This window comes from Oryctolagus cuniculus, chromosome 9, assembly GCF_051225735.1.
Source record: "Oryctolagus cuniculus isolate XC-2025 breed Fujian yellow rabbit chromosome 9, ASM5122573v1, whole genome shotgun sequence".
Taxonomy (NCBI): domain Eukaryota; kingdom Metazoa; phylum Chordata; class Mammalia; order Lagomorpha; family Leporidae; genus Oryctolagus; species Oryctolagus cuniculus.
This window is the reverse complement of record NC_142875.1, coordinates 35,175,155-35,201,795: the sequence shown is the minus strand read 5'-3', so window position 1 is coordinate 35,201,795 and position 26,641 is coordinate 35,175,155. Positions and strand designations below refer to the sequence as shown.

General features: G+C 43.5%; 2 protein-coding genes across 35 annotated transcripts in view; one reads left to right on the top strand and one right to left on the bottom strand.

Moving 5' to 3' along the window:
- The window catches only part of MYCBP2 (MYC binding protein 2), a 303,498-nt gene extending 297,334 nt beyond the window's left edge, over positions 1–6,164 (bottom strand). For 26 of the 28 annotated variants that reach the window (XM_051850575.3, XM_051850577.3, XM_051850583.3 and 23 more), the window contains exon 1: positions 5,512–6,164. In XM_051850575.3, the coding sequence (XP_051706535.3) occupies positions 5,512–5,813 (302 nt within the window). In that variant the 5' untranslated portion in view covers positions 5,814–6,164. The remainder of the gene's footprint in view (positions 1–5,511) is intronic. The other 2 variants (XM_051850580.3, XM_089303552.1) reach the window with 2 other exon arrangements.
- Positions 6,165–6,196: 32 nt separating this feature from the next.
- On the top strand, positions 6,197–21,515 carry LOC127492114 (uncharacterized). Of its 7 annotated transcripts, none has more exons than XR_016212821.1 (5): positions 6,207–6,335; positions 15,761–16,096; positions 16,955–17,002; positions 18,090–18,306; positions 21,031–21,515. XR_016212821.1 is itself a non-coding variant. In XM_089303558.1 (3 exons), the coding sequence occupies exons 1-3, from the start codon at positions 16,068–16,070 to the stop codon at positions 21,389–21,391; spliced, it is 438 nt and encodes a 145-aa protein (XP_089159684.1). In that variant the 5' UTR covers positions 15,957–16,067; the 3' UTR covers positions 21,392–21,515. The 7 variants fall into 7 exon arrangements, 1 of the variants encoding a protein (XP_089159684.1); XR_011378746.2 differs by having other exon boundaries at positions 18,090–18,324; XR_016212819.1 differs by having other exon boundaries at positions 6,211–6,335; positions 15,757–16,096.
- The last annotated feature ends 5,126 nt before the right edge of the window (positions 21,516–26,641 follow it).

Below are 26,641 nucleotides of genomic sequence, written 5' to 3'. Positions count from 1 at the left end.
AAGTTTCAGGACTCTTCAAATGCAAACTAGAGAATAAATTGTATTGCATGTAACCTCTTCCCACAAAAACTTACATGTTTAGTCTGTTTTTTCAGGAAAAAAAAATGAGGCTATTCTGTCGATTTTTTAAGCAAATATTTTAAAATATGAATAATTTTTAAATTAACATTTTGTTCCCTTTTAAGCTGAGAAACAAACTCTTCTCTTGATCTTGGAGACTAATTCATTTCACATTTGTACCTACCAGTATGCCAAGAGAATAGTATTTCCTTAACATGTGTTTATATGTTTTATGGGATGCGACATATGTTAACAACTAGATGAAGAAAATTACTACCTATCTGCAAATAAAGATATACATATAATGACTCAATCCCACATAATTCCTAACTCAAAACCATCAGGGCTGATCAGTGTCTCCTAAACAAAATCTAATTCTTACCTTTCTCTTCAAGATGCCCTACCCGTTGGGCAAAGCCTCCACTTTCAGAATGGAATCTCAAAGCTCTTCATGACACCTGCCCTAAAGGAATTCTCACCTCTACCTACACACAAACTGTGCTTTCTCAGCTCTGCTCATGCATTTGAGCAGATGCAGAATGCTATCCTATAAGTTAAGATTTCTGAGTCACTTTAGTTAACACGTTCCTAAGTAACTGTATCTTTCAGCCACAGACAGATAATAAACTCAAGTCTAGGATTTGCATCTTACAAATCATTTTAGGCTCAAACATTAGTGCCAATAGCCCCAAAACATTTGTGGGGTTGATTATCGACTTAACCACTAATAGCCAAGATCCCATGCACCTGCAGAATGGAAACAAGTACCATTTATAACAAGAAAAGATATCAACTTAAAGAATTCAATGGGTTTAAATTAAAAAATAGGTGGGTTTAGCTTAGAAAAGAAAAGCAACTGCCCATTTTGTTAACAATCTCCTGTACTGTTTCCATTCACATTGTTCTCCTACCATTTCCCGACCCAGATACCCTGACTCCTCTGTATCTCCCAGTCTATCAGTTCCCTCCTGGCATCACTTTTCTTTTGACCATATAGCCAATCATTGTCACCAGTTTCATTTTTTTTTTTTTTTTTGACTTCCAGTCACATGTTAATCCTGAACAACTCAATCAGAAGTCCTGAGTGGAAAATTTATAATGCCACTCTGATGAAAATTTTCAATGTGATTTTAAGAATGACAACAGAAAACATTTAATGGGCTTTTACCATGTGCAGACACAATGTCCATCCAGTAACCATGTATGATTACCAGTAAAGAAACAAAGAAAACCCATTAACTTGCTCAATTTAACACAGATGGAAAAAGACAGTCTGCCTCTGCCACTGCTACCAAGTGCAAGACTAGACTGTCATTCAGATTCAGAACTTTTCAAATATTCCTTATTCATTTCCTGTCCAACTCCTTGTCCCATGAGAATGTTCCAATTTTGATGACTCTCATTCATTCAAAAACTGCATTCTCTATGCAGTTACTGAATTAAAGTTACGCTCACACTGAACAGTCACTGAGACCAAGAAAAAGACATACACATGATTCTTGCACTTTATTCAAGTCCCCAAAGCCTTCTCTTTCAGCCAAAAATAATAATAATATACTGTGTGAAGAATCTTACATATATTGCTTCATTTACTTTACAAAACAATCCACATTATTATTATCCCCCCTCTACATATTAAAAAACTGAGGCATAGAAGTTACATAATGTCCTCAAGGTCACACAGCTAACACATGACAGAGCCAGTATTTAAAACTAGTCTAGATTCCGAGTCTAAGCTCTTAGCCACTTTGTTCAGTGACAAAGTCACTGATTCCACTAGGATTGAATTGTTTCTCAACCCTACACCTACAGCATAATCTACAGTATTTAATCCATTCAACATTGACTGGAATTCACTTGCCACGGTTTTATTCCTTGAATACAAGAAGTTTGTTCCCAACACAGGACCTTCACAATTCCCAAAACATTCTTCCCACAAATCACTCTCCTCCTCATTGTTTCAACTTAAATGCCAACTCCCAAAGAGACCTTTCCTGACAACAATAACTAAAATAAAACAGCCCCACTATACGTCACTCTAGCATATGAAATCAGTTTTATTTCCTTCAGAGCTTTTTATCATTAACAAAAATTATCAGTTGCAAGGACAAGCACTCAGCCTAGTAGTTAACACATCTGCATCCCATCTTGCAGTACCTGGATTTAATACCCAGTTCTATCTCTGGATCTTACTCCAGCTTCCAGCTAATGCAGACTCTCAGAGGCCAGCACTGCTGCCCCAAGTGATCTGAGTTCCTGCCACTCATGTGGGAGACTTGGAATGAGTTTCCTGCTGCTTGTTTCACCCTGGTCCAGTTCCAGCCATCCAGCCATTGTGAGCACTTGGGGAATGAATCAGTGGATGGGAATGATTCTCTCTCTCTCTAAATAAATAACTTTTAGAAAAATAATAATAGGGGCCGGAATCATGGCATAGCAGGTAAAGCTGTTGCCTGCAACACCAGCATCCCATATGGGGTTAGTGTCCTGGCTGCTCTACTTCAATTACAGCTCCCTGTTAATGGCCTGAAAAAAGCAGCAAAAAATGGCCCAAGGGTACAGGCCCCTGAATCCAGACCCAGCTGAAGCTCTTGGCTTCTGCTTTGGCCTGACTCAGCCCTGGCCATTGTGGCCATCTGGGGAGTAAAACAGTGGATAGAAGATCTCGACCTCTTTCTCTGTAGCTCAACTTTCAAATAAACAAATAAATATTTTTTAAAAATAATAAGAGGAAGAATAAAATAAAACTATCAATTGCCTATTTCTCCCACTAGAGTGAAAGTTCCAAAACAGCAAAAACTTTGTCTGTCTTGCTCACTGCCATATTGTCAGCACCTGCAACGGTGCCTGACACATAGCAGGCACCTGACAATTACAGAATGAATGTCAAAAATCATGCTAGACATTAGGATTACCAAAATGAATAGTACACAGTTCCTCGGTCAGTAAACCAACAGTCTATATTTACAAACACTTATCTCATTTTCTTTATATTAAAGGAAAACCAGCCCCTAACTTTTCTCAGTGGCTAATGTCTCCACCTGTCCTTTGACTTTTCCCTACCAAACACCGCCTCCTCACTCCTTTACTCTCTTGGTTTGTAATTACACTCCCACATACGTGTAACCCACCTACCCTCCCATACTTGATACTCTTTCTTCAAATCTGAAGCCCCCCAAGTGACCCTAACCCCTCTCCATTCACTCTTCATCACATTCCTCTTCTATGACCACTTCCTCAGAAGTTCTCAGTGACCTGAAAACTCTTCTCACTTTCTTCTCTTCTTAATTTTCTGACCTCTTGTTTCATTTTCCTTCATTGTTGCTTTTCTCTCACATTTTTAAAACATGATGCTCACCAGTTTCATTCTCTATTCTTGCTCCATTCTGTCTGAATGATCTCAACTTCTCTAATGTTGTCCACCAGCACCCTTAAACATTCACATCGTAAATCCCAGATGTACTTTCCCCATCATTTTTAACAAGATACGTGACTGCACTCTTAATCAAATCCTCAAAAATGAGGATCTGCAGGCTAAATATTAGAAAACAAAATGAACTGTAATAAACAATGTTATGAACAAGCAGCAGCAAGCAAAATCATGCAACATAAGGCTGGTTTCCTTGGGTATTTCTGGAAAAACTTGAACTACTTCTTTATACGTTGTCATTGACAGTTTGTACAAAATGGACCAAAGACTAAAATCATTCATAAGTTTTGGGTATATGATTAATGTACATTAGTTCTGCTTAAAAGTGAATACAGTTCTACAGATATAAAATCGTATTATTATACAAGTATAGTAGTTGAAAGTTAAAAAAGGAATAAGTAGTCACAAATTATTGCATAAGTCTGGGAACCACACACAAAAGAAATTTAAAGTCCCTGAGGAGGCCTGCACAAATACAGCTACAGAGCCATAATTCAGAGACTCATAGCTCAAAATCACACCCAATTATCAGGAAAAAGCTGTATAATGTGGTTCTGTGCTATTTTCAAAAACACTAGCATGAAACAAACTTGTGCCACAGGGCCTTCATGTTAAAGAGCAAAGGGCGTTGTTTATATACGTTTCTGTCCATATGACAGAGCCACTCACATGCCTAATCCAGTAGACAATCACAGAACTGCCAAGACTGGTTTACCCAGAAAAAGTGTGAACAAACCTCCATCTTTACAACTCTCCTCAGTGAATAAGTCACAAGACATAGTGACAGACTACGAATATCCGATTTACAGCCTAGCCCCTTGCATAACAGAAGAACAGGACACCTGGTTACTGCCTAATAACCTGCACATTCAATAAACACAGTAAACCCTTCAACTCATTCGACAAAATTCTACTATGCTCTCCTCACGCAGTGCAAGAAGCTCCGTGAGAAGGGCTGAAGCCAACTCCCCAGAACCACCATCAAAGCTGGTGAAGCAAGTCAGTCACCATCCCTCAGGGTCTGTGGCATGTTAAGGCAAGGAGAAGAAAACAATAGCAGAGCCCTCAGCAAAAAAGGCACCCACGTTTTGAGAAAAAGAAAACGAAAGTGATTTAACATCCACATCAAGGAAACTGAAGGTGCAGCCAGCCCAAATGGAAGAGATCCAGGAGCTTCTCCAAATTTCGAGCCGGTGGCAGCTGAACACTACACCAGCCGTCATATTTTGAAGTTCTCCGGTGTTCCCTGTTTCCCTACAAAATCCCCTGCCCTCTGAAGCCTGCAAGTAATAGAGGAAACAGAACAGAAGATGAAGAGAAATGGCCGATGGGACAGCAGAACACAGGAGCAGCTGCGACCACATTTCCAGAAGACCCAAAGGCCCAGAGAGCAGATCTAAAACCCTCCGTCAGGCTCCCTTCACACCCACAGAAATCTCCATTTGCATCTCTTATTCATAAATCTTTGAAAAGGAAACCTCGTGCCTAGCCTCCTGCCTGATTATCACGAATTCATTCTGTAAAAAAGACGTTCTTCTTCATCTATATCAGTGTCCTCCTTAATGAATGGCAGATATCTTTAAAGGGGGGGCGGAGGTCTGGCTAGAAAAGGGAGGGAGCAATGGCATGCGGGGGGGGGGGTGCGGCGTGCAAATAACATTGCGGCAGAGACACTGCGAACGCCACTTCCTTCACCACTTCTCTTCGGGTATTACCCTAGTGTCCTCGACCATGCCTCCTCCTTCCTCAACAATACACACACGTGTCAGGACCGACCCAGCACAATCATCGTGTCCAGCATCACACGCGACTGCCGCCCTCAATAACCCCCCACATGGGCAGACACACACTCGAGAGCAGAAACTGCAGCCACCGCACCCTCCCGAGATCCTGGGAAACGTTTCTGGGGCCTCGCATCAATGAAAGCTCGAGAAACGCAGACGTGAACACACACACACACACACACACACACAGGCGCACACGAGGCGCGCGGCGCAAGGACGGCACCCTTGGAGACTCACCTGGAGGCCGGGTGTCCGGAGCTGCTGCCCCCCTGGTCCCTGTCACTGAGCGCGGCGGTGTAAATCCTCCGGTAGCGGTCGGCCAGGGCGCGACCTGACAGCAGCAGCTGGTACTGACCCCGGGTGTCCGCGGCGGGCAGCCCCAGCCCCAGCCCCGCGGCAGCCACGGAGCCATCGGGAACCGGCATGAACAGCGCTCCCGGTGCCGGGGAGGAAGAGAAGGTGGCGGCTGCGAAGAATCCGTCCCCTCCGGGCCCCGAGGAGGCGGCGGCGGGGGAAGCAGTCGCTGCGCACATCATCATCTTCGCCGCCGCCGCCGCCTCGTCCCCGCGGGCCGGGCGGGCAGACACGCGCGCGCACACACACAGCCCTTTTCCAACGACGTCGGCTCCGGTGGCGGCCTCTGGCTCCCACAGCGGGGAGACTACAAAGACAGCGACCTTCTCCTCCTTCTCCTTCTCCTCCTCCTCCCCCCCGCGCCGCCCTCGCCGCTACTGGGGCCGCTCATCTAACCCCGCCACCCGGGGAGTGTGAGGAGGAGGCGGTGCCGCCGCTGCCGCCGCCACCACCGCTGCCACCGCCGGGGCTACCCGCAGTGGGAAGCTGCCGGCCGCACTGAGCATGCGCCACGCTTCGCACATGCTCAGTAACTCGGCCTCCCCCCCACCCTCCTCAGCCACCACTCCCTCCGCCCCCAGGGCTTTGGGTGTGGGGCGACTGGGTGGTGCGGTTTGTGAAAGAAATCCACTTCTCCAGGATTTCCTAGCAGCTTGAGGAAGAGTGAGGACAGTGTTGGGCAAGGCTGCCTGCTACCGGCGTTTCAGGTAATGGGTTCCCTCCAGGTGGGAGACTTAGAACCTGAGAGAGAGGCCTGGAGCCCCGCGCCGGAGCGCGCAGCACTGCCACCTGCCCCCCAGCTCTGTGCTGCCAGCGCCAAGGTTTATTGTGAGCAGGACTGGTTAATTCAGAATTGGGGACGGCCTGCAGCGCCTGCACTCCATCCATAGGGACGCAGGTTCGAGTCCTGGCTGCTCCATTTCTGATCCAGCTCCCCGCTAATGCGCCTGGGAAAGTAGCAGAGGACGGCCCAAGTGCTTGGGCCTCTGCACCAGGTGAGACCCGGAAGAAGCTCCTGGCTTCTCGCCATTGCGGCCATATGGGGAGTGAACCAGCGAGTGGAAGGTCTTTCTGTCTCTCCTCCTCTTTCTCTTCTCCTTTTTCTCTGTAATTCTTTCAAATAAATAAATCTTTTTAGGAAAGAAAAAAAAAAACAGAATTAGTCGGTAGGCTAGTATTCACAAATCAGTCATTCATGCGCAGGACATCACAGCTGAATCTTGATGCAAGAATGTTTTCTTGTGTGTTGTGTTGACTCCTCAGGCACACTAAGGGTACACTATGTTCTCTTGACGGTGGTCCCTTAACAGCTTATCTTTTTCGGCCAAGACTCCTGTTATTAAAGATGTCTTAAATATAACCTGAAACTATGATTGTGACTAAGATTGTATAACATCTGATTATGTCAGATCTACCAAAGATCGCACCTTTGTTATGTCTAAAAAGTGACATGGGCTGAATCCTCTGTTCCGAGCTAATCTGCTAACCTCATTGCATGCTCTGGAAATAAATGCACCAGTGCACCCTGATTCCTGTTAAGTTTTATCCTTTTGACTCCAAACCCTAATTTACAGTCATTTCTAAGTCTTATAAGCCCAGTACTACATCCTTCAACTATTCAATTACGCACTAGTTCTCATCTCTGTGCCTGTTCTTTGAATGTCTTCTCTTTAAAAATGACAAAAAGTCCTGCTTATTGTTTAATAAATACAGTGGGTGCAGAAGTTAATTAATTCTTGCTTTGCAGAGGAAGGGTGCTGGCAGTAGTATTGTTTAGCTATTGTTTAAATAATAGATGGCTAACACTTAGAGCTTTTTATTTTTTATTTTTAAAAGATTTATTTATTTTTTATTTGAAAGGCAGAGTTACAAAGAGGAGAAACACACACATACAAAGAGAGAGAGAGACTTTCCATCCACTGGTTCACTCCCCAAATGGTCACAATAGCCAGGGTTGAGCCAGGCCTAAACCAAGAGCCAGGAACCCCAACTGCATCTTCCACATGGGTGTCAGGGGCCCAGGCACCTGGGCCATCTTCCGATGTTCTCCCAGGCACATTCGCAGGGAGCTGAATTAGAAGTGAAACAGTGGGGACTTGGTGCTTATATGGGATGCCAGGTGTTCCACACAGCATCTCATCAGCTGCAGTACAATGTGGCCCCTGGATTTTGTTTTTTTAGCTAAGAATGTGAAAATGAAAACATGGGAACTAAGGGCAGACATGTGGAATCACAGTATTTTAGCATTGTGCTAGCCCTGTTCAATCAGTTTGACACTTGCTTTGCTGTCTCAACTCTTACGAGTTCCTTCAGTGATTCTCATTCATTTTTGTGTCTCCCTCAGTTCCTAATCTAGCACTTTACACATCATATATCCAATAATTATTTGCTAGGCTCAGTGTCTGGGCTGGTGCTTCAGCTGGTACACACCTCAGTGTTGAGCAGGAACTTCCTCTTCCCCTGGTGAGAGCCAAGACACTGGAGGCAGCTAAATTCTAAGAGTGATATTAAAGGCCCAACAGGTGGATGGTTTAAGGGTGCATTACTGCTGCAAGACCCAGCAGGATAGCTGTAGGGCTTTGAAGTCAGACATCCTCAGTCTGGATTCTGCCTCTGCTACTTCATACTTTTATATCTGTGAGTAAGTTTCCTTCTCAGAATAGTGGTCAGGATAATTCCTACCACAGGAGATTGTAGGGAGCATCTAGGATGTCTGCCTTAGTACATAGCTTTTCCCAAGTGGTAACACACACTGAGCAAAACACACGACTGTGCTTGATGGTGGTGAGACTGTTGTCTGTATCTTCACCCACTGCATTCCCAGCTCCTAGCACAAGAGCTATTCCCAGGCAGGAGGAAAAGAATGTGTGCACATGGCGTGCACAGAGAAACATTCCCAGCGCAGGCTTGGTTGGTGACATGCGGTCATTGCCCCGTTTAGAGCATGTACACTTCCCAGAAGGAGCGGTGGCTCTGGTGTCAGGGTGCCTCCCACTCCTTCTTTAATTTCAGTCCTTACTGTACTCTTTACTCCTAGATGGGCCCCTTCCTGAGCCTCCCGGGTACACACAAAACCCGGGAACTGGACAATTTCCTGAGAAGTCCAACGGCGCAACTAGGCGTGCGCAGAGTCACACACATGCTCACTTAGGTAGCGGAGGGTGGCGTTTGTGTTGCGGTTGGCAGCGTTTCCTTCCACGGCAGCGGCAGCGGTCTCTCCACTCTAAATTGATAGCCATTGCAGCATTTTTTTTTCTCCGCCTCCCCAACCTCCTCTTCCTGCCTCCTCACTGTGCGTTCCCCAGCCCCTGCCACCGCCACCGCTACACCCGTGGCCGCTGGATATTGGGGATGGCCGGGAAAGTGGCGCACGCCGGGATCGAAAGGGCGTGTGGTGTCACACTGAACCCCGCTGTCAGGGGGTCGTGAAGCGGGGTAGTCCCCAAGGCAAGTCACGAGGGGCACCTGCGCGGTCGCTGCGGACCAGAGACGTCGGATTTTTGCGATAGGCAAAGCAAACGTCGCCTACCGCAACTGCTGCAAGCCCAGCTCTCGACTGCCCGGACGGCCGGCGTGCTGGGGGCGGGAGAGGGGAGCTCTGGGTCTGCAAAGAACTGTGCCAAATGAAAGAATATGTCCAGGACGCGGCTTGGCTTGCTGCAGCCCCTCCGAGCGCGGCTCCCGGAGCTTCGGCGCTGCCATCTTAGCTTGCTCTCGGGGCCGCGCTGGGCGCGCGGAGCCGGGGCGCTGGGGGCGGCCGCGGGCGCGCTGGGTGTGAGCACCGCCTGGAAGCTGGGCGCTGCACGTTCGCCCCGCGAGAGCCGCAGCGAAAGCGAGTCCTGCCTTGCGCACGTTTCCTTAACGGGCGTAGCATTTTCGAGTCTTTGTGGTTGTGATCATAAAAGACGATAGCTTCATCTTTCGACCTTGGGATCACAGATCCGTGTGGTTCTTTGCCACTTGACGTTGCAAAACTGGGCCACAATTTTTTGAACTTTGACCGTGTTTACGTGTTTTCTGCTCTGTGCCTGCGAAGTTGTTTTTGTTTTGTGTTAAAGAAGCCACTAGCCCTGATGCAGCAACTAACATGGCAGGAACCATCATTGGTGTGAGAGAGAACAGACTGATGTTGTTACAAAGTTTCATTTGAAAGGTTAGCATTATTGCAACAAGATTGCAAACACAGGAAGTATTTGTGTTTTCAGGCATATCAAGGCTGCTGAGAATGCTGTGGCTAAGAATCTGAGTTTGTTTCCCCGATTTGTACAATAATTTAAAAACAAAAATGGGAACTAAGAACAATTTTGAAGACAAAAGTACTCAAGACTAAAGAATGAAGAAATGCTTCATTCTTAGGTAGCCTTCACTTTTTCAGGGTCACAGAACCCTTCATTCTTAACACGTACAATGACGATGTATTTAAAAATGAAATGTATTTCATACACCATAATGCTCCAAACTGAATAGAAGAATTCATATGATGGTTGAAATTGTCTTAAACATAAATGTCAAATTCCCTAGCTATCTCACCTCTTGCTGTCAACAACTACATTTTTAGGGCCTTGGAATATTTAGTAATTTGTACTCCTAACAAGATAATGTTTTTTTTTTCCTGGTTATTCTTTTTTTTTTTTTTTTTTTTTTTTTAGAGTTTGTTTATTTTAGAGGTAGAGTTACAGACAGAGAAAAAATGTCTTCCATCACTCTCCAAAAGGCCCCGATGGCAGGAACTGGCCAGGAGCCGGGCCAAACAGAATCCAAGAGCCAGGAGTTTCCTCCCGGTCTCCCACATGGGTGCAGGGGCCCAATCCCTTGGGCCATCTTCCACTGCTTTCCCAGGCCATAGCAGAGAGCTGGATTGGAAGTAGAGCAGCTGGGACTCAAACCGGCACCCATATGGGATGCCGGCACTGCAGGTGGTGGCTTTACCTGCTATGCCACAGTGCCGGTCCCAGACAATACATTTTTACCAATGGCTGGTAGCTATGGTATACCTCTAGTTTCAAAAATTATGAATAATTCAGGCTCACATTTTGTTAATCTGTAATCAGTATAAGAATCTTAGCCCTGCCTAGCTTGACTTCCTGTTTTGATAAATATTTCTACTTTCATATATTTCATATTTTGAAAGTAAAAAAGGGGTGGATTTACTAGTTCTTCATAAGTAATTCGCTTAAAAATGTTTCCCTCTTTTTTGATATAATGCCAGATTTGCCTTCAAAGTAGGTCAAAATCTTCTGGAAAAGTTTGCAAGACATCTAATGTATGAAAAAAGTTTCATATTCTTCCTAAATTAATTTGCAGTGACAGTGTTTTCTTGGATGGACAAAATAAGCTCATCTATATGATGTCAAATATTGGAAACTGGATTAGTTACGAATTCTTGCAGTGAATCAGGGACAACATTGCTTTCAGGGGGAATGTGGTATCCCTACAGGTGCTCCTGAAGTCCCCTGTGATGTACTGGTGGTGTGATGTGGCAGGAATTGGCTTATTTGTTCTGAAGCTCCTTCTTCTGCTCTGCCCTGAACAGCAGGGGAATGATAGCTGCAAATGACATCTTCCAGGCTTCCTTTGCCAACTAGGTTCCAGTTAGACCCAGAACTGGATAGAGTGGAGAATCTGTTCCCCCCACCCCCACCCCAGCCACCCCTATCTTTCTGCTTTGGGCAGTGTCTCCTCTGGGATTCCAGCTTCTTCTGAATTGCTCCTTATATAACATGGTCCAGCTTCAAGCAAGGAACTTCTTGTGGAACCAGTTCTCATTGGCAGCCCCACTGCTGGAGTCTGGTAACAGCCTTTCGTCCTTGGTCTGTCCAGCCCTAGGGATTGTGATGACTTCATGCTACTATCTACCCTTGAGCTGTCTCAGTTCCTTGTTGGACTTTCAGTACCCTCCAATTGATGCCCTGTATTTAGTTTTCTCTCCTAATGACCTGGCATACACTTGTCTGTTTTCCTGATTGGATCCTGAAAAATACAGATGGTCTTTCATGCAAACAATAAAGTTAATTTGGCCTTTCAGCCAAATGATGGCACTTTATCATCTTTCATCTGGTCTTTGAAGCTCATGGATCTGACTTAAATCATCAAAACAGAAACCCCTGCTTAGAAATCAATATTGCTTTACTTACCTGTACCCATTCTAAATCCCCTTCTTCCTTGCCTGCCTCTACATTAGAGACCTGGAAGAGTGAAATATTCTGTGAAGTCTTCCTGTGTCTACAGTTGGCTTTGCAACGTGATTCAGGCCATCAGAATGGGGGAAAATGTGCTGGTACTGTTTCACTATTTCCTTGTTTCCACCTCAAAGATAGACAAGATGGCCAGTGTTTGTAGCCTTGAGACAAGAGGCTCACTGGGATAAAAGCCAAGAGAATTACTGCTATTGACCTTGACATTATAGAGCCATTAGACAAAGTTTCAAACATTTTTTGTGCAAGAACAAAAAAACAGATTACTAACTGTCTCAGTTACTATTAATCACATTTCACTTAAAGATGTTCCCAACTGGTACATCAACTCCAACATCTTCTCAGCATACTCTCCCTATCTAGTGTCTATCAGTGTTCTATATGGGAAAATATGTTAAAAATCATTAAAGGGGACAGTGTTATAGCATAGCATGTTAAGCCGCCACTTATAACATCACCTTCTATTAGAGTGCTGGTTCGAGTCCTGGCTGCTCTTCTTCTGATCCAGCACCTGGGAAACCAGCAGAAGATGGCCCTGGTGTTGGGCCCCTGCCATCCATGTAGGAGACCCGGTTGGGGTTTCAGGCCCCTAGTTTCTGCCTGGCCCAGACCACGCCATTGCAATGGTTTGGGGAGTGAACTGGTAGATGGGAAATCTCTCTCCCTGTCTCTCTCCTTCTCCCCCTCTCCCTCTCTTTCTCTTGCTATCACTCAGCCTTTCAAATAAATATTTTAAAAATTATTAAAAGGCAACCATTTATTCCCCCTGGATCCCAAGTTTTTCTTCCTTTAATCAATTTAAAGCATTCAGAAATTCCCTGAATTGTATTTTGTATTATGCTCTTGGATTTTACTAAAGATTACTGCAGTGATGTGCTTCCCAGGTTCCCCTTCCTAGTGTGAGCCTCTAATTTCCCTAGCCACTGAGGGTATTGACTGTCATCTGTTTAAGATAAGCGCTTCTCATAAATTGCCCTTGGCCTAAAGGAAGTCTCACCTGAGGTTACAACCCTTCCCATGGGAAGCCTGCCTCAAATAGCAGGCCAATGCAGTGTATAAAAATCTGACACTTTGACCTTGATTTGGGATGATTTAAGAGCCACCGCCAGTTCTTAGAAGCCTCCATTGAATTAGCTAAGGCCTTTGTTGATATTGCACTGCAGTTTGATTTTCCCCTTCCCGTCCACTCCTTGTACGAGTCCTCAGCGCCTCACTCATTCACAGGTGGCATTGCTGGGAGCACTCCACAGTAAATGTGCTGCATGCAATTCTCCATCCCTGAGTCTGTTTCCTGGGGAACGTGACTCAAGTCAGTTGGTATAGGGAGTGATTGAAGAAATAGACTCTAAAGGGGAATTTGGAGCTACATTGTCCACTGGTCAGGGACAATGAAGATCTCCTCTATAGTACACAGTTTGTAAGTGACCTTTATGACCTCCATCTCCTCATTTCCCTGCTCTTACATAAAAACCTTACCTTTGTGTAGGTTATACCTGCAAATCACTCCTAACCAACAGAATATAGCAAAAGTGGGAGAATGTCCATGATTACACCCACACGCATTTATTACATCCTAATTTGCTGGGACCCTGTCTCCCTTGCTTGTTTTAAAGAAGTAAGCTGTCAAGTAATCCTCTATATAGAGAGGAAAGCTCCATGTAACAAGGAAGTGATGGTAGCTTCTGGCCAACAACCAAAAAGGAGCTGAGTCCCTCAGTGTGGCAGCTTGCAAGGAATTGAATTGTCTCAAGCATATGAGTATGGGAGTGATTCCTTTCCAGCTGAGTCTCAGATAAGACTGCATCCCCAGATGACATCTCTTTATAGCCTTGCAGAGGATAGAGCTAAGGCATGGCCAGAAACTTAATGCACAGAAACTGTGAACTAATCAATGTTTGTATTTTGGAAATATTGTTATGACACAGTAGAAAACTAATAGACCCTCAGGGTTGATAGATGGAGTCTTGATAGCCCTGACATGTGATAGGAGTAGATGTGCAAGATAGACTAGGATGAGAGTGATACTTGGCAAGTGGAGAAGCACTTGCAGGTGCAATAGCTCAAGCTTTTCAGAGGTTCAAAGAGCATTAATTATAAAAACAGTTGAGCTGCATCACTCTTGCTTAGTAATGCAGACGCATTGGAGAAAATGAAGTGCTAAGAATTAGAGGTCCAGTGGTCTGATGCATGCCAGACATCTTCTACAAATGAAGGGTGAATTATCACATCCCACACTTCCTACCACAGAGAAAGAGGGACAACACACCTGCTGGACTTCTTTGGGTTCTGAAGGCATAATATTTACCTGAGAATATTTATGGCACACATTTCTTGAATAACACAGATGACTGTAAACTTTAAGTTGTGCCCAGAGCTTTGGAGTAAATAGTACTGCTTTTTGGTCCATATAACATATCAGAGCCCAGGAAATTACATGTATCAGTGGTGGGAAAGGATGCTGTAGAATGATGTGAAGATTCAATGGTTAAATCACAGAAGAGCCCCATGGTCCTGGAGAAAGGCCATGTGATCCTCAGGGGAAAAAAATCATATACTATTTGAAAAAATGACTTGGCATCTGGGCTCTGATAGAGATGGATCACCTCACCTTGAGATGTTGAGTTATATGGTAAGCAGCTAGGTTAGCCCAAAAGGAGCTGGGTTTTGTCAGACTCAACAGCTCATGAGATCCACTAGGCACAGCATCAATTCATAGCAAGATGTAGGTGATATGCCCATAATTGGGCACAAAAAGGGCCAGAATACAAGTAAACTACATGAGCATGTAGCTAGACTCCTGTGTCATCTACCACTATTACACTGATGCCTGTTACTAAGCTTAAATATATGGAGGATGATGGTATCCCTTATAATGAACTGGAGAAAAGAGGAAAAAGGTTGAGCTTAGATCATGCATAGGTTGACTTGGCAAGTAAGTACAAGCTAAAAATGGACTACTGCTATGCTATAATCTTGATAGATAATAATGAAGCAAAATCCTGCCACTGTTACAAACATTATGCAGTGTTGGAAGGTTGAGGATAGGGAAGTCTGCAAAAGAGCTATATGGATGGACATGTGAGATTAGGCCTGAAGGAATAGCGTTGAATCACATGATGAGACACACCAGAGAGCCTCCCACCTGGAAGAGACTGTAAACAGCCATGTGTTGGGATGATCCCACCAACTGATATCAGCCTGTTTTTATACACCCAATAGAAGTACAAAATGAACATGGATAGAATATACATGGACATGGAAGCTACACATGGTACCAAGGATGAATGTTATACATCAAACTTATAGGAAGGGCTTTCACTAATAGCGCTAATATAGCTACTGCCAGCAGAAAAGACCAATGCTAAGACCTTAAGACAGCAAGATCCCCTGAGGAGACCAACCAGCCACTTCCTGGAAAGTTAGCTGGTTACCTCTCACTCTAGAAGAGTCGGTGATTCAAACTGGGCTGAAATTAAAACATAACCTGGCAAGAGTTTGCCTTCTCTGCTCACAGGATAGTCATTGGTTTGCCCCATTATCTGAAGACTTATGCAGATATTGCATTCTGGAAAACATTGTCTCAGAGGCCTCTGGGTAGTCTATGGTGTGTGCCAGTGGACATGTGTCTGTGGTAGGCTGAAGGATGGCCCCTCAGAGATTCTTGTGTTATAGTATTCAGAACCTGTGACTATGTTATCTTACATGGCCAGAGATTACAGGTGTAATTAAGTTAGGAGCCTCAGGTGATAAGAGTAGCCTGGATTATCCAGGTGGGCCCAGTGTAATCATAAGAATTCTTATAAGAGAGAGGCAAGGGGGTGAGAGTGAGAGAAGGCAGTTAGTCTAAGAAAAATTGATAAAGGTGTGACCCAGCTATACTGCTAACTTTTCTTTTCTTTTTTTTTTTTTTTTTTTTTTTTTTTTTTTTTGATAGGCAGAGTGGACAGTGAGAGAGAGAAAAAGAGAGAAAGGTCTTCTTTTATCGTTGGTTCACCCTCCAATGGCCGCCACGGCTGGCGCACCGCGCTGATCCAAAGCCAGGAGCCAAGTGCTTCTCCTGGTCTTCCATACGGGTGCAGGGCCCAGGCACATGGGCCATCCTCCACTGTGCTCCTGGGCGACAGCAGAGAGCTGGTCTGGAAGAGGGGCAACCGGGACAGAATCTGGTGTGCCAGCGCTGCAGGCAGAGGATGCGACACCGGCACTGCTAGCTTTGAAGATTGAAGAGGGTCCAGGAGCCAGGAAATGCATTTGGCCTCTAGGATCTGGAAAAGGCAAGGAAATTAATTCTCTCTTAGAGCCCCTAAAAGAAATGTAGCCCAGATACAACCTTCATTTTAGCACTCTGACCACCAGAAACATAAGGCAATAAGTTGGATTTTAGCCCAGGATTTGTTACAGACTCAGTAGGAAACTAACAAAATGTCTGTTGGATCCACTTATCCTATCACATAAAATGCCACCCAGAACCCTCTGTTGATGGAAAAATGCCATGTTCTTTTGAAGGTGCAATTGGAATATAGGTGCACATAGTACTCTTGAAATGAACAACTGTTATATTATACTCTATGCCTAGTAGAATATGAGTTCAAGAACCTCAAATGGAAGTAGCAGTGGTCCCATTCCCTGCTACCCCTTCAAGAATTTGTCTTCTATCCTATTCAGGCTCCTTGTTCCCAAAGGTATAATACTTCCAAAGGACCCAATAAGAAGCCCATTGGAGTTTAAATTATAATTGCTTTCAGTCTCTTCGAGATCCTCAGTTCAAGAGATCAGCAAAGGACTCCCAATACTGGCAGGTGTAACTGACCCCTATTATCAGTGTTAGGTGGACTACTGTTATTTACAGAAGCAGAGAAAATATGTGTGGTAGTTAAATGATCCATGGCTATATATCTTGGTTTAACTCAGATGTTAAATGGACAAGCACAGTCCCTGTGACCTAAAAAGGACATGGTGACCAGGGGCTCTTATCTCTGACATGAAGGTGTAGGTGATGCCACTATGTAGGTCACCTGAACTAGCAAAGATTCAAGGTGCGTGATCTGGTACAGGTGTGGAAGACAGGCATGATGAGTTTCAGATGTAACAGTAAAAACAGCTGTAGCAACAAGGGTTCTATTCTCTTTTAGGTTTCTACAAGAGGGGAAAAAAGAACTACCCAGAATCCCATCCATGAGGTAAGCTCTCTGGAGAAGCAAGTGCATCTGCACAGTGCTAGGGGTGGACTATGATGGATGTGCACTGCATTGCCCAGAGTGTCCATCAGCATTGAATCTTTTATTTCCCAGCTGTCAAGATTGTTGGTGATAGTGGCTCACAGCTGAGCCCCTCTCTGAGAATCATCCTCAGCTGACAGTTGCTGCCTGTCCCGTGGTTTATGTCACCTCCCTTAGGTGCAAGCAATCTTCTGATAATTCAACAGTGCAGAGTTACAAAGGCCCATTCTGGTTGCATTAATTTGGTGACAACTCTAAAGACCATCCCAACTCCACATTCCCTGTGGGTTTGGCTTGTGCTTTTTTAATTGATCCTCAGATGGATTTCTTCCTCTCCCTAACCCTGCTTCCCTGGCTTCCTAAGCAGTTTTGCTGTGAAGTATACTCCCTAATAATTTTACCAGATTTCTTTTGCAGAGATGGGGAGTTTCCTGGGGAACTTAAGCTAAAACATTACTGTGATTACAAGACGAAATTTGCCCTTCCATTTGCTTAAAATATTGATGTTATTCATGACATGCCATATTTCAAATTTCCTCTTGAAAATTTTATTAAGTACTTAGAAAAAACATTGATTTCCCTAAAATCTGTCCTTTTCTTTTTTATAATGATCTAGTACATCATTGCATGATGGGCTTTACATTTGGCTATTGAAAAAAAATGGTAAATTTAGGATTTGTTGTGGTACTTTCCTACTCAAGTTCTGAAAAATGATAGGTATCCTTTTTATATAAAACGAAAGCAAAAATATTATTTTCATTACAATAGTGGTAAATGGGAGGACAGAGCTTCATACAAGGCAAAGCAGCACTCTCCTCTGAACTCAAGTCACCAGCAATTTTATCCAGCCCCTGGCAGTGGGGCTGGTGGGCAGTTATTCCCATGCAACAGAGAGGAGAGTGTACTCTGGAGGTACTGAACTCCTAGTGGTATAAGAAGAGGAAGATCTTCGCCTACAGGTGTCTGATTTATCCTTCCCAACTCGACAATGAATGGTGAAATAATTTACTACACCTTTCATTGATCTTCTGTCATCATTGTTCCCCAGATGGAAGGGTCGGAGATGAGTGTCATGAAACAAGGTTGGGTTCAGCATGACCTATTGAAAGGCTACCCATAAGGCGGTCAGCACAGAGAAGAAAGGGCCCTTTCAGAGGTCTGGTGCACAGAAAAAAAATTCAATGTGGAGGCAATGGAAATGGAGGATGACCCCAGATTTGGGGAGAATAATGGAATCACTGAGATGAGGAACCCGTGAAAAGAAGGTGATTACAGGACGGGAGGTAAAAATTGCTACTTTCTTCTCATTTCCTGGCCTGAGAACAATTTGAGAAATGTATTTATATAATATTATCACTCTCCTACTGACACACATGCCTCTGCCACTGATCTTAGCTCACTTTAACCTATTCTCCACACTGATTTTTTTAAAAAATATTTTATTTATTTGTTTGAGAGGTAGAGTTACTTAGAGAAGGAGAAGCAGAGAGAAAGGTCTTCCATCTGCTGGTTCATTACCAGATGGCTGCAACAGCCAGAACTGGGCTGATCTGAAGCCAGAAACTTCGAGCTTCTTCCATGTCTCCCACACAGGTGCAGGGGCCCAAGGACTTGGGCCACCTTTTACCGCTTTCCCAGGCCATAGTGGAAAGCTTGATCAGAAGAGGAACAGCCAGGACTAGAACTGGTGCCTCTATGAGATGCCGATGCCACAGGCAAAGGCTTAGCCCACTAAACCATAGCACCAGCCCCTACAATGATCTTTTAGATCATCACATAGGCAGTGAAACATTTTGTCAATAAGAGGAATGAAATACTGATGCATGCTACAATACAGGTGAACCTAGAAAATACATGATGCTAAGTTAAAGAAATCAGACACAAAAAGTCACCTATTTTATGGTTCTCTTTATGTCAGACATCCAGAGCAGAAAACACCCTGAATCAGACCACAGACTAGTGGTTCCTGTGGCTAGAGGGAGAGGAGGATGAAGAGTGAGTGCTTAACTGGTATGATATTTGGTGGTGGTGATGGGATGGTAGTAATGAAATATTCCTGAATTACTATGAACAGTTACACAACTGTGTGAAAACACCAAAACCCACCAAATTGCACACTTCAAAAGATGAATTTTATGGTATATGAAGTATATCTCCATAAATCTAATTTTTAAAATCAGCTTAAAATCCTTCCATAAGGCTGTATGAGTCAACGTAGTTAAACCTGTGAGCTGCTTTTCCATTGCCCCTGTACTTAGTTCACAACACTTCCTGCCCCAGGGGCTGGCTCATGCATGGGCTTGCATCACGAGCGCTTCCTTGAGGGTGAACTCTGGTAGGGTTTAGCCAATGGTGATGGCATCTCAGGAGATGGAAGGCAGGGCAGAGGTAGATCAGGGTATTTCGTTTCAGCTCTTCTGTCTGGCAATGCTAATTCATGACTAGAGCTCTGGCTGGGCAGCTCCTCTTTTTGGACTCAGCTATCAAGATTCTGAGAACTATTTGTTCTTTCTGCTCACTCAGTCCTTGCAAGGGGAGGGTAACAGCTTCCTGCCTCCCAAGTTTCTTCCATTGTTCCACCCACATCTCTGAAAGGAGTCCATTCATTACATCTTCATCTGAACCAACTAGGGCAATTTGTTTCCTGGCAGAATTCCAACTGATACAACCCAAATCTCAGAGACTTAATACAAGATTACATATTGCATATGTCAGTCTGGTATATGTCGGTGAGTTCTTGTTCCTTGATACATGCCATCTGGAGTATGTAACCTCCAACATGAGATGGAGGAAAGGTGCATTGAAGATTGCATGTAGTGCTCACCATAGCAGAACTCGCAGACATGACAGCTTTGCCAAATCCCCTGGATCAAAGGTCTGTATGACACAGACCACTCACTGGGGCTGTAGCGATGGGGAGGGCACCAGGACTTTAATCGATGACAGGAGGTTGTTAGGGTTAAGGAGGTGCTCAAGGACCTGGGAGAAAACTTGACACAAATAACCACTCAGTGGCAACCCTTGCCACCTCTCCAACGGAGACCCAACCCACCTCACCTCCCGCGCCCTGACTTTCATATATCTCTTTTGATTACCAGCTCCTAAATGCTTCCAATAACTCTCTGGCTGATGGTTGCTGGATTTGTTCCACCCTGTTACCTTCCTTTACAGCTATTGAAGTCCTGACAAATTCTACTCCAGGACCCACTGACGAGACAAGTTCTCCCTTATTAATTTCCCTCACCCAAAAAACCTCCACCAGTGCTTCAATCTAACCTCATCATTATCTCCTGACCCACTATCCTCCAAACCTTTTTTCAACTCCACTCTCTGTAATTCCATGACCCCTATGAAACTAGAAGATTGCTTACCTGGAGGTCACTTCCTTCAGTGTGGGAGTTCCCTATTCCGCTCTCTACCGCCTAATGCAACTGGTATCTGTATTCCTGTAATTGTCCTCCCAGAGGTCTGTGTGGTGCCCCAAAACCAGTCTCTCTCAATACTGGTACTGTAAAACGCCTGTGCTAAAAGGACATAATTATCCTTCCCTTTCTAGCAGCACTAGGTGTTCTTACGGGAATGGGGACAGGAGTAGCTAGCCTGGCATATGGTACTACCCATATACAACAGCTGGCAAACACCTTGAATACAGAGCTACAAAATGTTGCAGCCTCCATTATAAAACTGCAAGACCAGATTGACTCCCTGGCTGATGTGACCCTTCAAAACAGAAGGGCATTAGAGTTCTTACCAGCAGAAAAAGGGGGAACATGCATATTTCTGGGGGAACAGTGCTGCTTTTTTACTAACAAATCTGGAGTGGTCAGAAGCATGACACAACAACTTAAGGAACCTATGGCCAAATGACAACAGGAGTATCAGAGACAGTATGGATGGAATCTATTATCCTCTTTTCTCCCTTGGCTACTCCCAACCCTGGGATGCATAACTGTATGGATAATTGTAATGATTGCTCCTTGTGCTCTCAGGCTCATAAAAGATCGAATCCAGGAAGCCTCCAGAGTAGCGGTCAACCAGATGCTTCTCCATCCATACATGCCTGTCCCTGCGGAGCCCCAAGATACCCCCAGCGGCCCCTGTAGACGACATCCCCAATCAGCAGGAAGTAACCAGAGAGACTCATCATCACCCCTTTTCCTATCATCAAGAGATCGGGATGGTAGCTTCGGGATCTGCAGGAGAGAAGGCCCATACTCCCGGGAATGGAGAGTCTCTACCGGCAATTCCTGGATTGAAAAGTCCTTGCCAAGGTCCCTGCATGTGCCTAAAGGTCAACCAGTGAGGATCAGACATGCCTCAACCTTTAACCCCCATGCCCTGTATCTATAAAAGGAGCCCTCCTAACCTCTGATGCACAACTTCCCAGGGCCTGCTGTTGGGACCAGGGAACCTCGCCCGGGAGCAGAATCCCAATAAAAGCCTGTAAATTGATAAAAAAAAAAAAAAAAGAAAAGAAGATTGCATGTAGTATTTTATGTAGAGCCAGGAATGGACGTGGCTTCTGTCACTCTACCCTTATTCCTTGGCAAGAACAAGTCATAGGGCCGAAGCTAACTATACAAGGATCAAGTAGGGAGATGTGAACATATGACATTAACTCTGGTGATGAAATTACCTTCAAATTTTAGTGAACTCCTTCATAAGGCAAGAGAGACATCACCCTCTGGCCCCAGCCTACTTAGCTATCTGTCTTTATAGCTGTAGTACCTCAAGGCCTGTCTGGGCTGTTTTGGTTGAGTTTCCATACTCCCTTTTTTCCACCTGGCTGAAGCCTCTATTTACTTCAAAACTCAAGGAGTGGACATGTGGCTTAGCAGTTAACCTGCCACTTGAGATGCCCATGTCCCAGACTGGAGTACTTAGATTTGAGTCCTGTCTCTACTTCTGATTCCAGTTTCCTGCTAATGCAGAGCCTGGGAAGCAGCAGTTGTGGCTCAAGTGGTTGCATTCTTGCCACCTATGTGGGAGATCTGGATTGGGTTCTTGGCTCTAATTTCAACCTAACCTCAATCTGCCCTAACCCCAGCTATTGTGGGCATTTGAGAAGTAAACCAATGGATGGGAGTGTGCTTTTTCTCTTGCTTACTCTCTCATTTGCTGTTGCTGTTGCAAAATAATTTTAAAACAAAACCTCAATCAACTCCTCCAGGAAACATCCTTCCTAAGGCTGATTAACTACTGGTTCTGTTCTACTATATTCCCAAAAAACATCTCTGTCATAATATTTATCATGTTGTATTACTTTTTTCATCTTTCAGAATGTTCTTTTAAAGCCATAGGCTATATTACATTTCTACCTTTCTCAGTATCTATTACCATAGTCACTATCTAAATAATCATTGCAATCAATGCCGTCTTTTAGAGAGCATTTGGGAAGTTTTCATATAAGTGTTGGGTTGTCTCAATAATTGGGAAATACTACATTCAGGGTAGGGGCTGTAGATGATTAACATCTTGCATTAAATAGGACAGTCCCTCATATGAACTGTCTCCTGTTCTGCAAGACATAAATATATTCCACTGAATCTTCCAATAGATGAAAAACCTGTTTGTATTTGTCTAAAACTAGAACCTAGTTCAGTTTTACATATAAATGTTGTTTCAGTTGTCTATTGGTATGCAATAAAACAGCCCAAAACTTGAAGGCTTAAAACAACTCAAGTTTACTATCCCAAGATCCTGTGGGATGACTGACTCAGTGGGGCTGTTCTTTCTACGTGAGGTTGACTGGCACTGCATTAGCTAGGGCTTCCAGTGGCTCACACAGGTGGGTGACCCTGGGGTCTGGAGACACCAGCAGAAGCACTTTGGACTTCTTCATGAGGGCTTTTCACATTGCTTGAACTTCTCATATTGTAGTAGCTGGGTTCCAGGAGAGTGGCTAATGGTGCGACAGTCCTCATTAGGAGTGGGCTCAGAAGTTCCAGAGCAGCATTCAGCAGCTTTCTGTTGATCAAGGCTAAATCAAGGCAGGTTCTCAACTTTCAGGTAGGAACATGTAAACTCTGCTTCTTGATTTTAGAGGGAGCCTCTTATTCACATAAAAGAAGGTGTTTTTTTTTTTAACTTCTTTTTTTTTTTAACTTTTATTTAATGAATACAAATTTCCAAAGTACAGCTTATGGAGTACAATGGCCTCCCCCCAATAACTTCCCTCCCACCCGCAACCCTCCCCTCTCCCGCTCCCTCTTCCCCTCCATTCACATCAAGATTCATTTTCAATTCTCTTTATATACAGAAGATCAGTTAGCATATATTAAGTAAAGATTTCAACAGTTTGCTCCCACACAGAAACACAAAGTGAAAAATACTGTTTGAGTACTAGTCATAGCACTAAATCACACTGTACAGCACATCAAGGCCAGAGATCCCACATGAGGAGTAAGTGCACAGTGACTCCTGTTGTTGACAACAATTTGACACTTTTGTTTATGGCATCAGTAATCTCCCTAGGCTCTAGTCATGAGTTGCCAAGGCTATGGAAGCCTCTTTAACTATACATAGATTATATTTTATTAATTTAATATCAGGATAGTAACAGAATTGTTGCAAAAAGTTATAAGGAGGAGGCACAGTGCTAAGATTGTATAAAAAACACACAAATACCAATCAATCTATGCAAATTGAACTAAGAATACACTGGCTTTCCTGTTGATTCTATGTTTATATCCTCCTTGACCTTAATTTTCTACTTTGATTTATATTTTACTATTTCCAAATATGTGCTCAAAACCTAAATCAATGCAAATCTCCAAGCAATAACAAGCAGAGTAAATAGGAAATAACTAGCTCTCTGTTTTTCCCAATTACTAAAATGTATAATTCCTATAGAATAGATAGTATTTATCTTTTTTTTTTTTTTTGACAGGCAGAGTGGACAGTGAGAGAGAGGGAGAAAGGTCTTCCTTCTGTTGGTTCACCCTCCAATGGCCGCTGCTGCTGGTGCGCTGCGGCTGGCGCACCAAGCTGCTCCAAAGCCTGGAGCCAGGTGCTTCTCCTGGTCTCCCATGGGGTGCAGGGCCCAAGCACTTGGGCCATCCTCCACTGCCTTCCCTGGCCACAGCAGAGAGCTGGCCTGGAAGAGGGGCAACCGGGATAGAACCAGCGCCCTGACTGGGACTAGAACCTGGTGTGCTGGTGCCGCAGGCGGAGGATTAGCCTATTGAGCCGCGGTGCCAACCAATAGTATTTATCTTTAAAATTTATTTTTCTGCCAGTAAAATAGTTTTGTATTTTCTAGTTTGAATTGGATTAATAATCTTTAGATATGTTTATTTATATACCTTAATATGGATAGTTCTCAATTATCATCTACATAATCTTTTTTTGGAATGAAACTGAAATTATACATAACTTTTTTAGATTTCTGACTTGCAAAGTGCTTCAGCTCACAATAAGATATTCTCAAGAGGGAAAAGTACCATTAGACCTTTTAGTGAAGCCAATCTGTACACAAATGTATTTCCCCATGACTTTCCTTAAAATATTAAATACTGTACATAGAATATATTTAGCATCTGAAGCTGCATTCTGTAGACCTGTAACTACTGATAGTCTATTCCTGTGACCTACTACTGATCATGCAAGTGTAGTACATGAGTCTATATTCAAAGGTTTGTTTTTCAGCATTCCTTCATACCAAAATACATAAGTTGTTACTTGATTATTGAATCATCAAGATTTTTGCATGAAATGATTTTGAAAGCAAGTTGACAAAAAACCCAGATAAATTCACTTATTGTCCTTTGCTGAGGGCTCTTAAAAATATTATTCTCCTGTTCTGGTAGATAGAGGCTACCCTCCTGGCTGGTAGACAAATATTGAGCATTGCTTCTGGTGAATAGACACGACATTCCTGTTCCAGTAGATAGATGCTATTCTCCTGGTCTGACTGGCAGAAATCTGCCCCCTGGTCTGATAGAGAGGCAAGATCTCAAACTAAAAGTCTTATAAATCATTCAGCATCTACTCAGGAAACAAATAATCTCCGTTACCACTGATGTAAGGCATGAATGGCCCCTGAGAAGTATATTATGGAAAGGATGTACGAGACATAATTCCTTAACTACTGTTGCTACAATAAGCTCCAGTAAACATTCTCTATTTTCCTTCTTAATCTATTTTGAGGAGGGCAAGAGAAATCTAGCTTCACATCAAGCTTCATCCACATGATTTGTAAAACTTATCACTGGTGTGAAGGTCTCCTGAATATTTGACCACCAAGAAAATCCCCCTAAGCCAACCACTCTGTTGACTCCAGTTTTAGTGTGGGAAACTGGGTCAACCTCAATTCTAGCGTGGCAAGAGAAAAGTCACTTTTACCTTAAAAGTGAAAATACTCACTGATTTAACCATTAATATTCAAAACACTGGCAACACTAAATACCAAAGGTAATTACAGATTTTTTTTAACATAATCTTCTTTGTCACCTTTTTTTCTTACTGAAATCAGTCTTTCCTTAACGAATTAAAAAGTCTGCTTAACTTTTTACCAAGGAAAATATAACAAGAAAACTAGGTCATAGTAAGTTCTAGAAGTCAAACCTCTTATATTGTTTGTAATATAGGTGAGGTGCATGGTGTAAGTGATTAATATCTTATTATCTGACATTCTTTATCCTTACTTCAAAGCAATATAAGCTTTCTAGAAATGAACATTGGTGTCTCTAAGCCTTCTAAAAATTGTGTCTCCCGAAGATGTTCACAGAATAGAATGGAAGATTAAATTATATTGATAAACAGAAGCATTGTTTCAAAGAATGTGCATGCACATGTGTGCATGTAGATGCATGTACATACTTGTGGGTATTTTGGCATGTATGAGTGAATATAAAATATCTGCCTCCAACAATCTATTTTCTAGCTGCCATCACAGAACTGAAAGACTACCTCTAAATGTCTTTCTTTACCCTGACATAAAATAGTACCAAAAAATCCTGTCCAAGAAAAGTACATCCCTCATTTCAGTGTTTAAAAATAACCTACTGGCCAGTAATACTGTGATTCTTTTTTTTTTTTTTTTGAGAAAAGCCAGCATAAAGCACTTTATAGCAGTAATAAAACTCAAAACTCATATGTAATGCTGGGGGCAGCAAGTATCTTTTGCCAAATCACTACACAGGACAGAGAATCAGATCAGCACAGAGAGCCAAGCATCAAACACTGGGAGATGCCGAAGCTGCAGTGATATGACTAGCATGATCACTTTCTCAAGAAAACACTCAAAGATGTGTCATAATGCCTGGGCTTTTCTTGGGTGAAGATCTACAAATGGCTCCTTCAATTTAAACTTTTAATTCAAATTTCTTAAAATTTAGAAAGTGTTGGAATTTGGATAGTTAAGAGACTATAAAAGTTCTGAAAATCTACTAGAGAAATCACAGGATGGGGAAAAAAAATAAGCTAGGTCACAAAGAAGGCTTCAGTGGTCCCTGCTGCCCAGGGAAGGTACCTGTAGTGTCTAGCATTACAGTGAAGTGATTTGGTACAAGAGACAGAGGTTTTCTTGGAGGCTGGGCTGGGGCTGTGGAGGCAAAGGCCATCCCTAGTTCATCCTGGGCAGGGCTGTTATCCATCCCT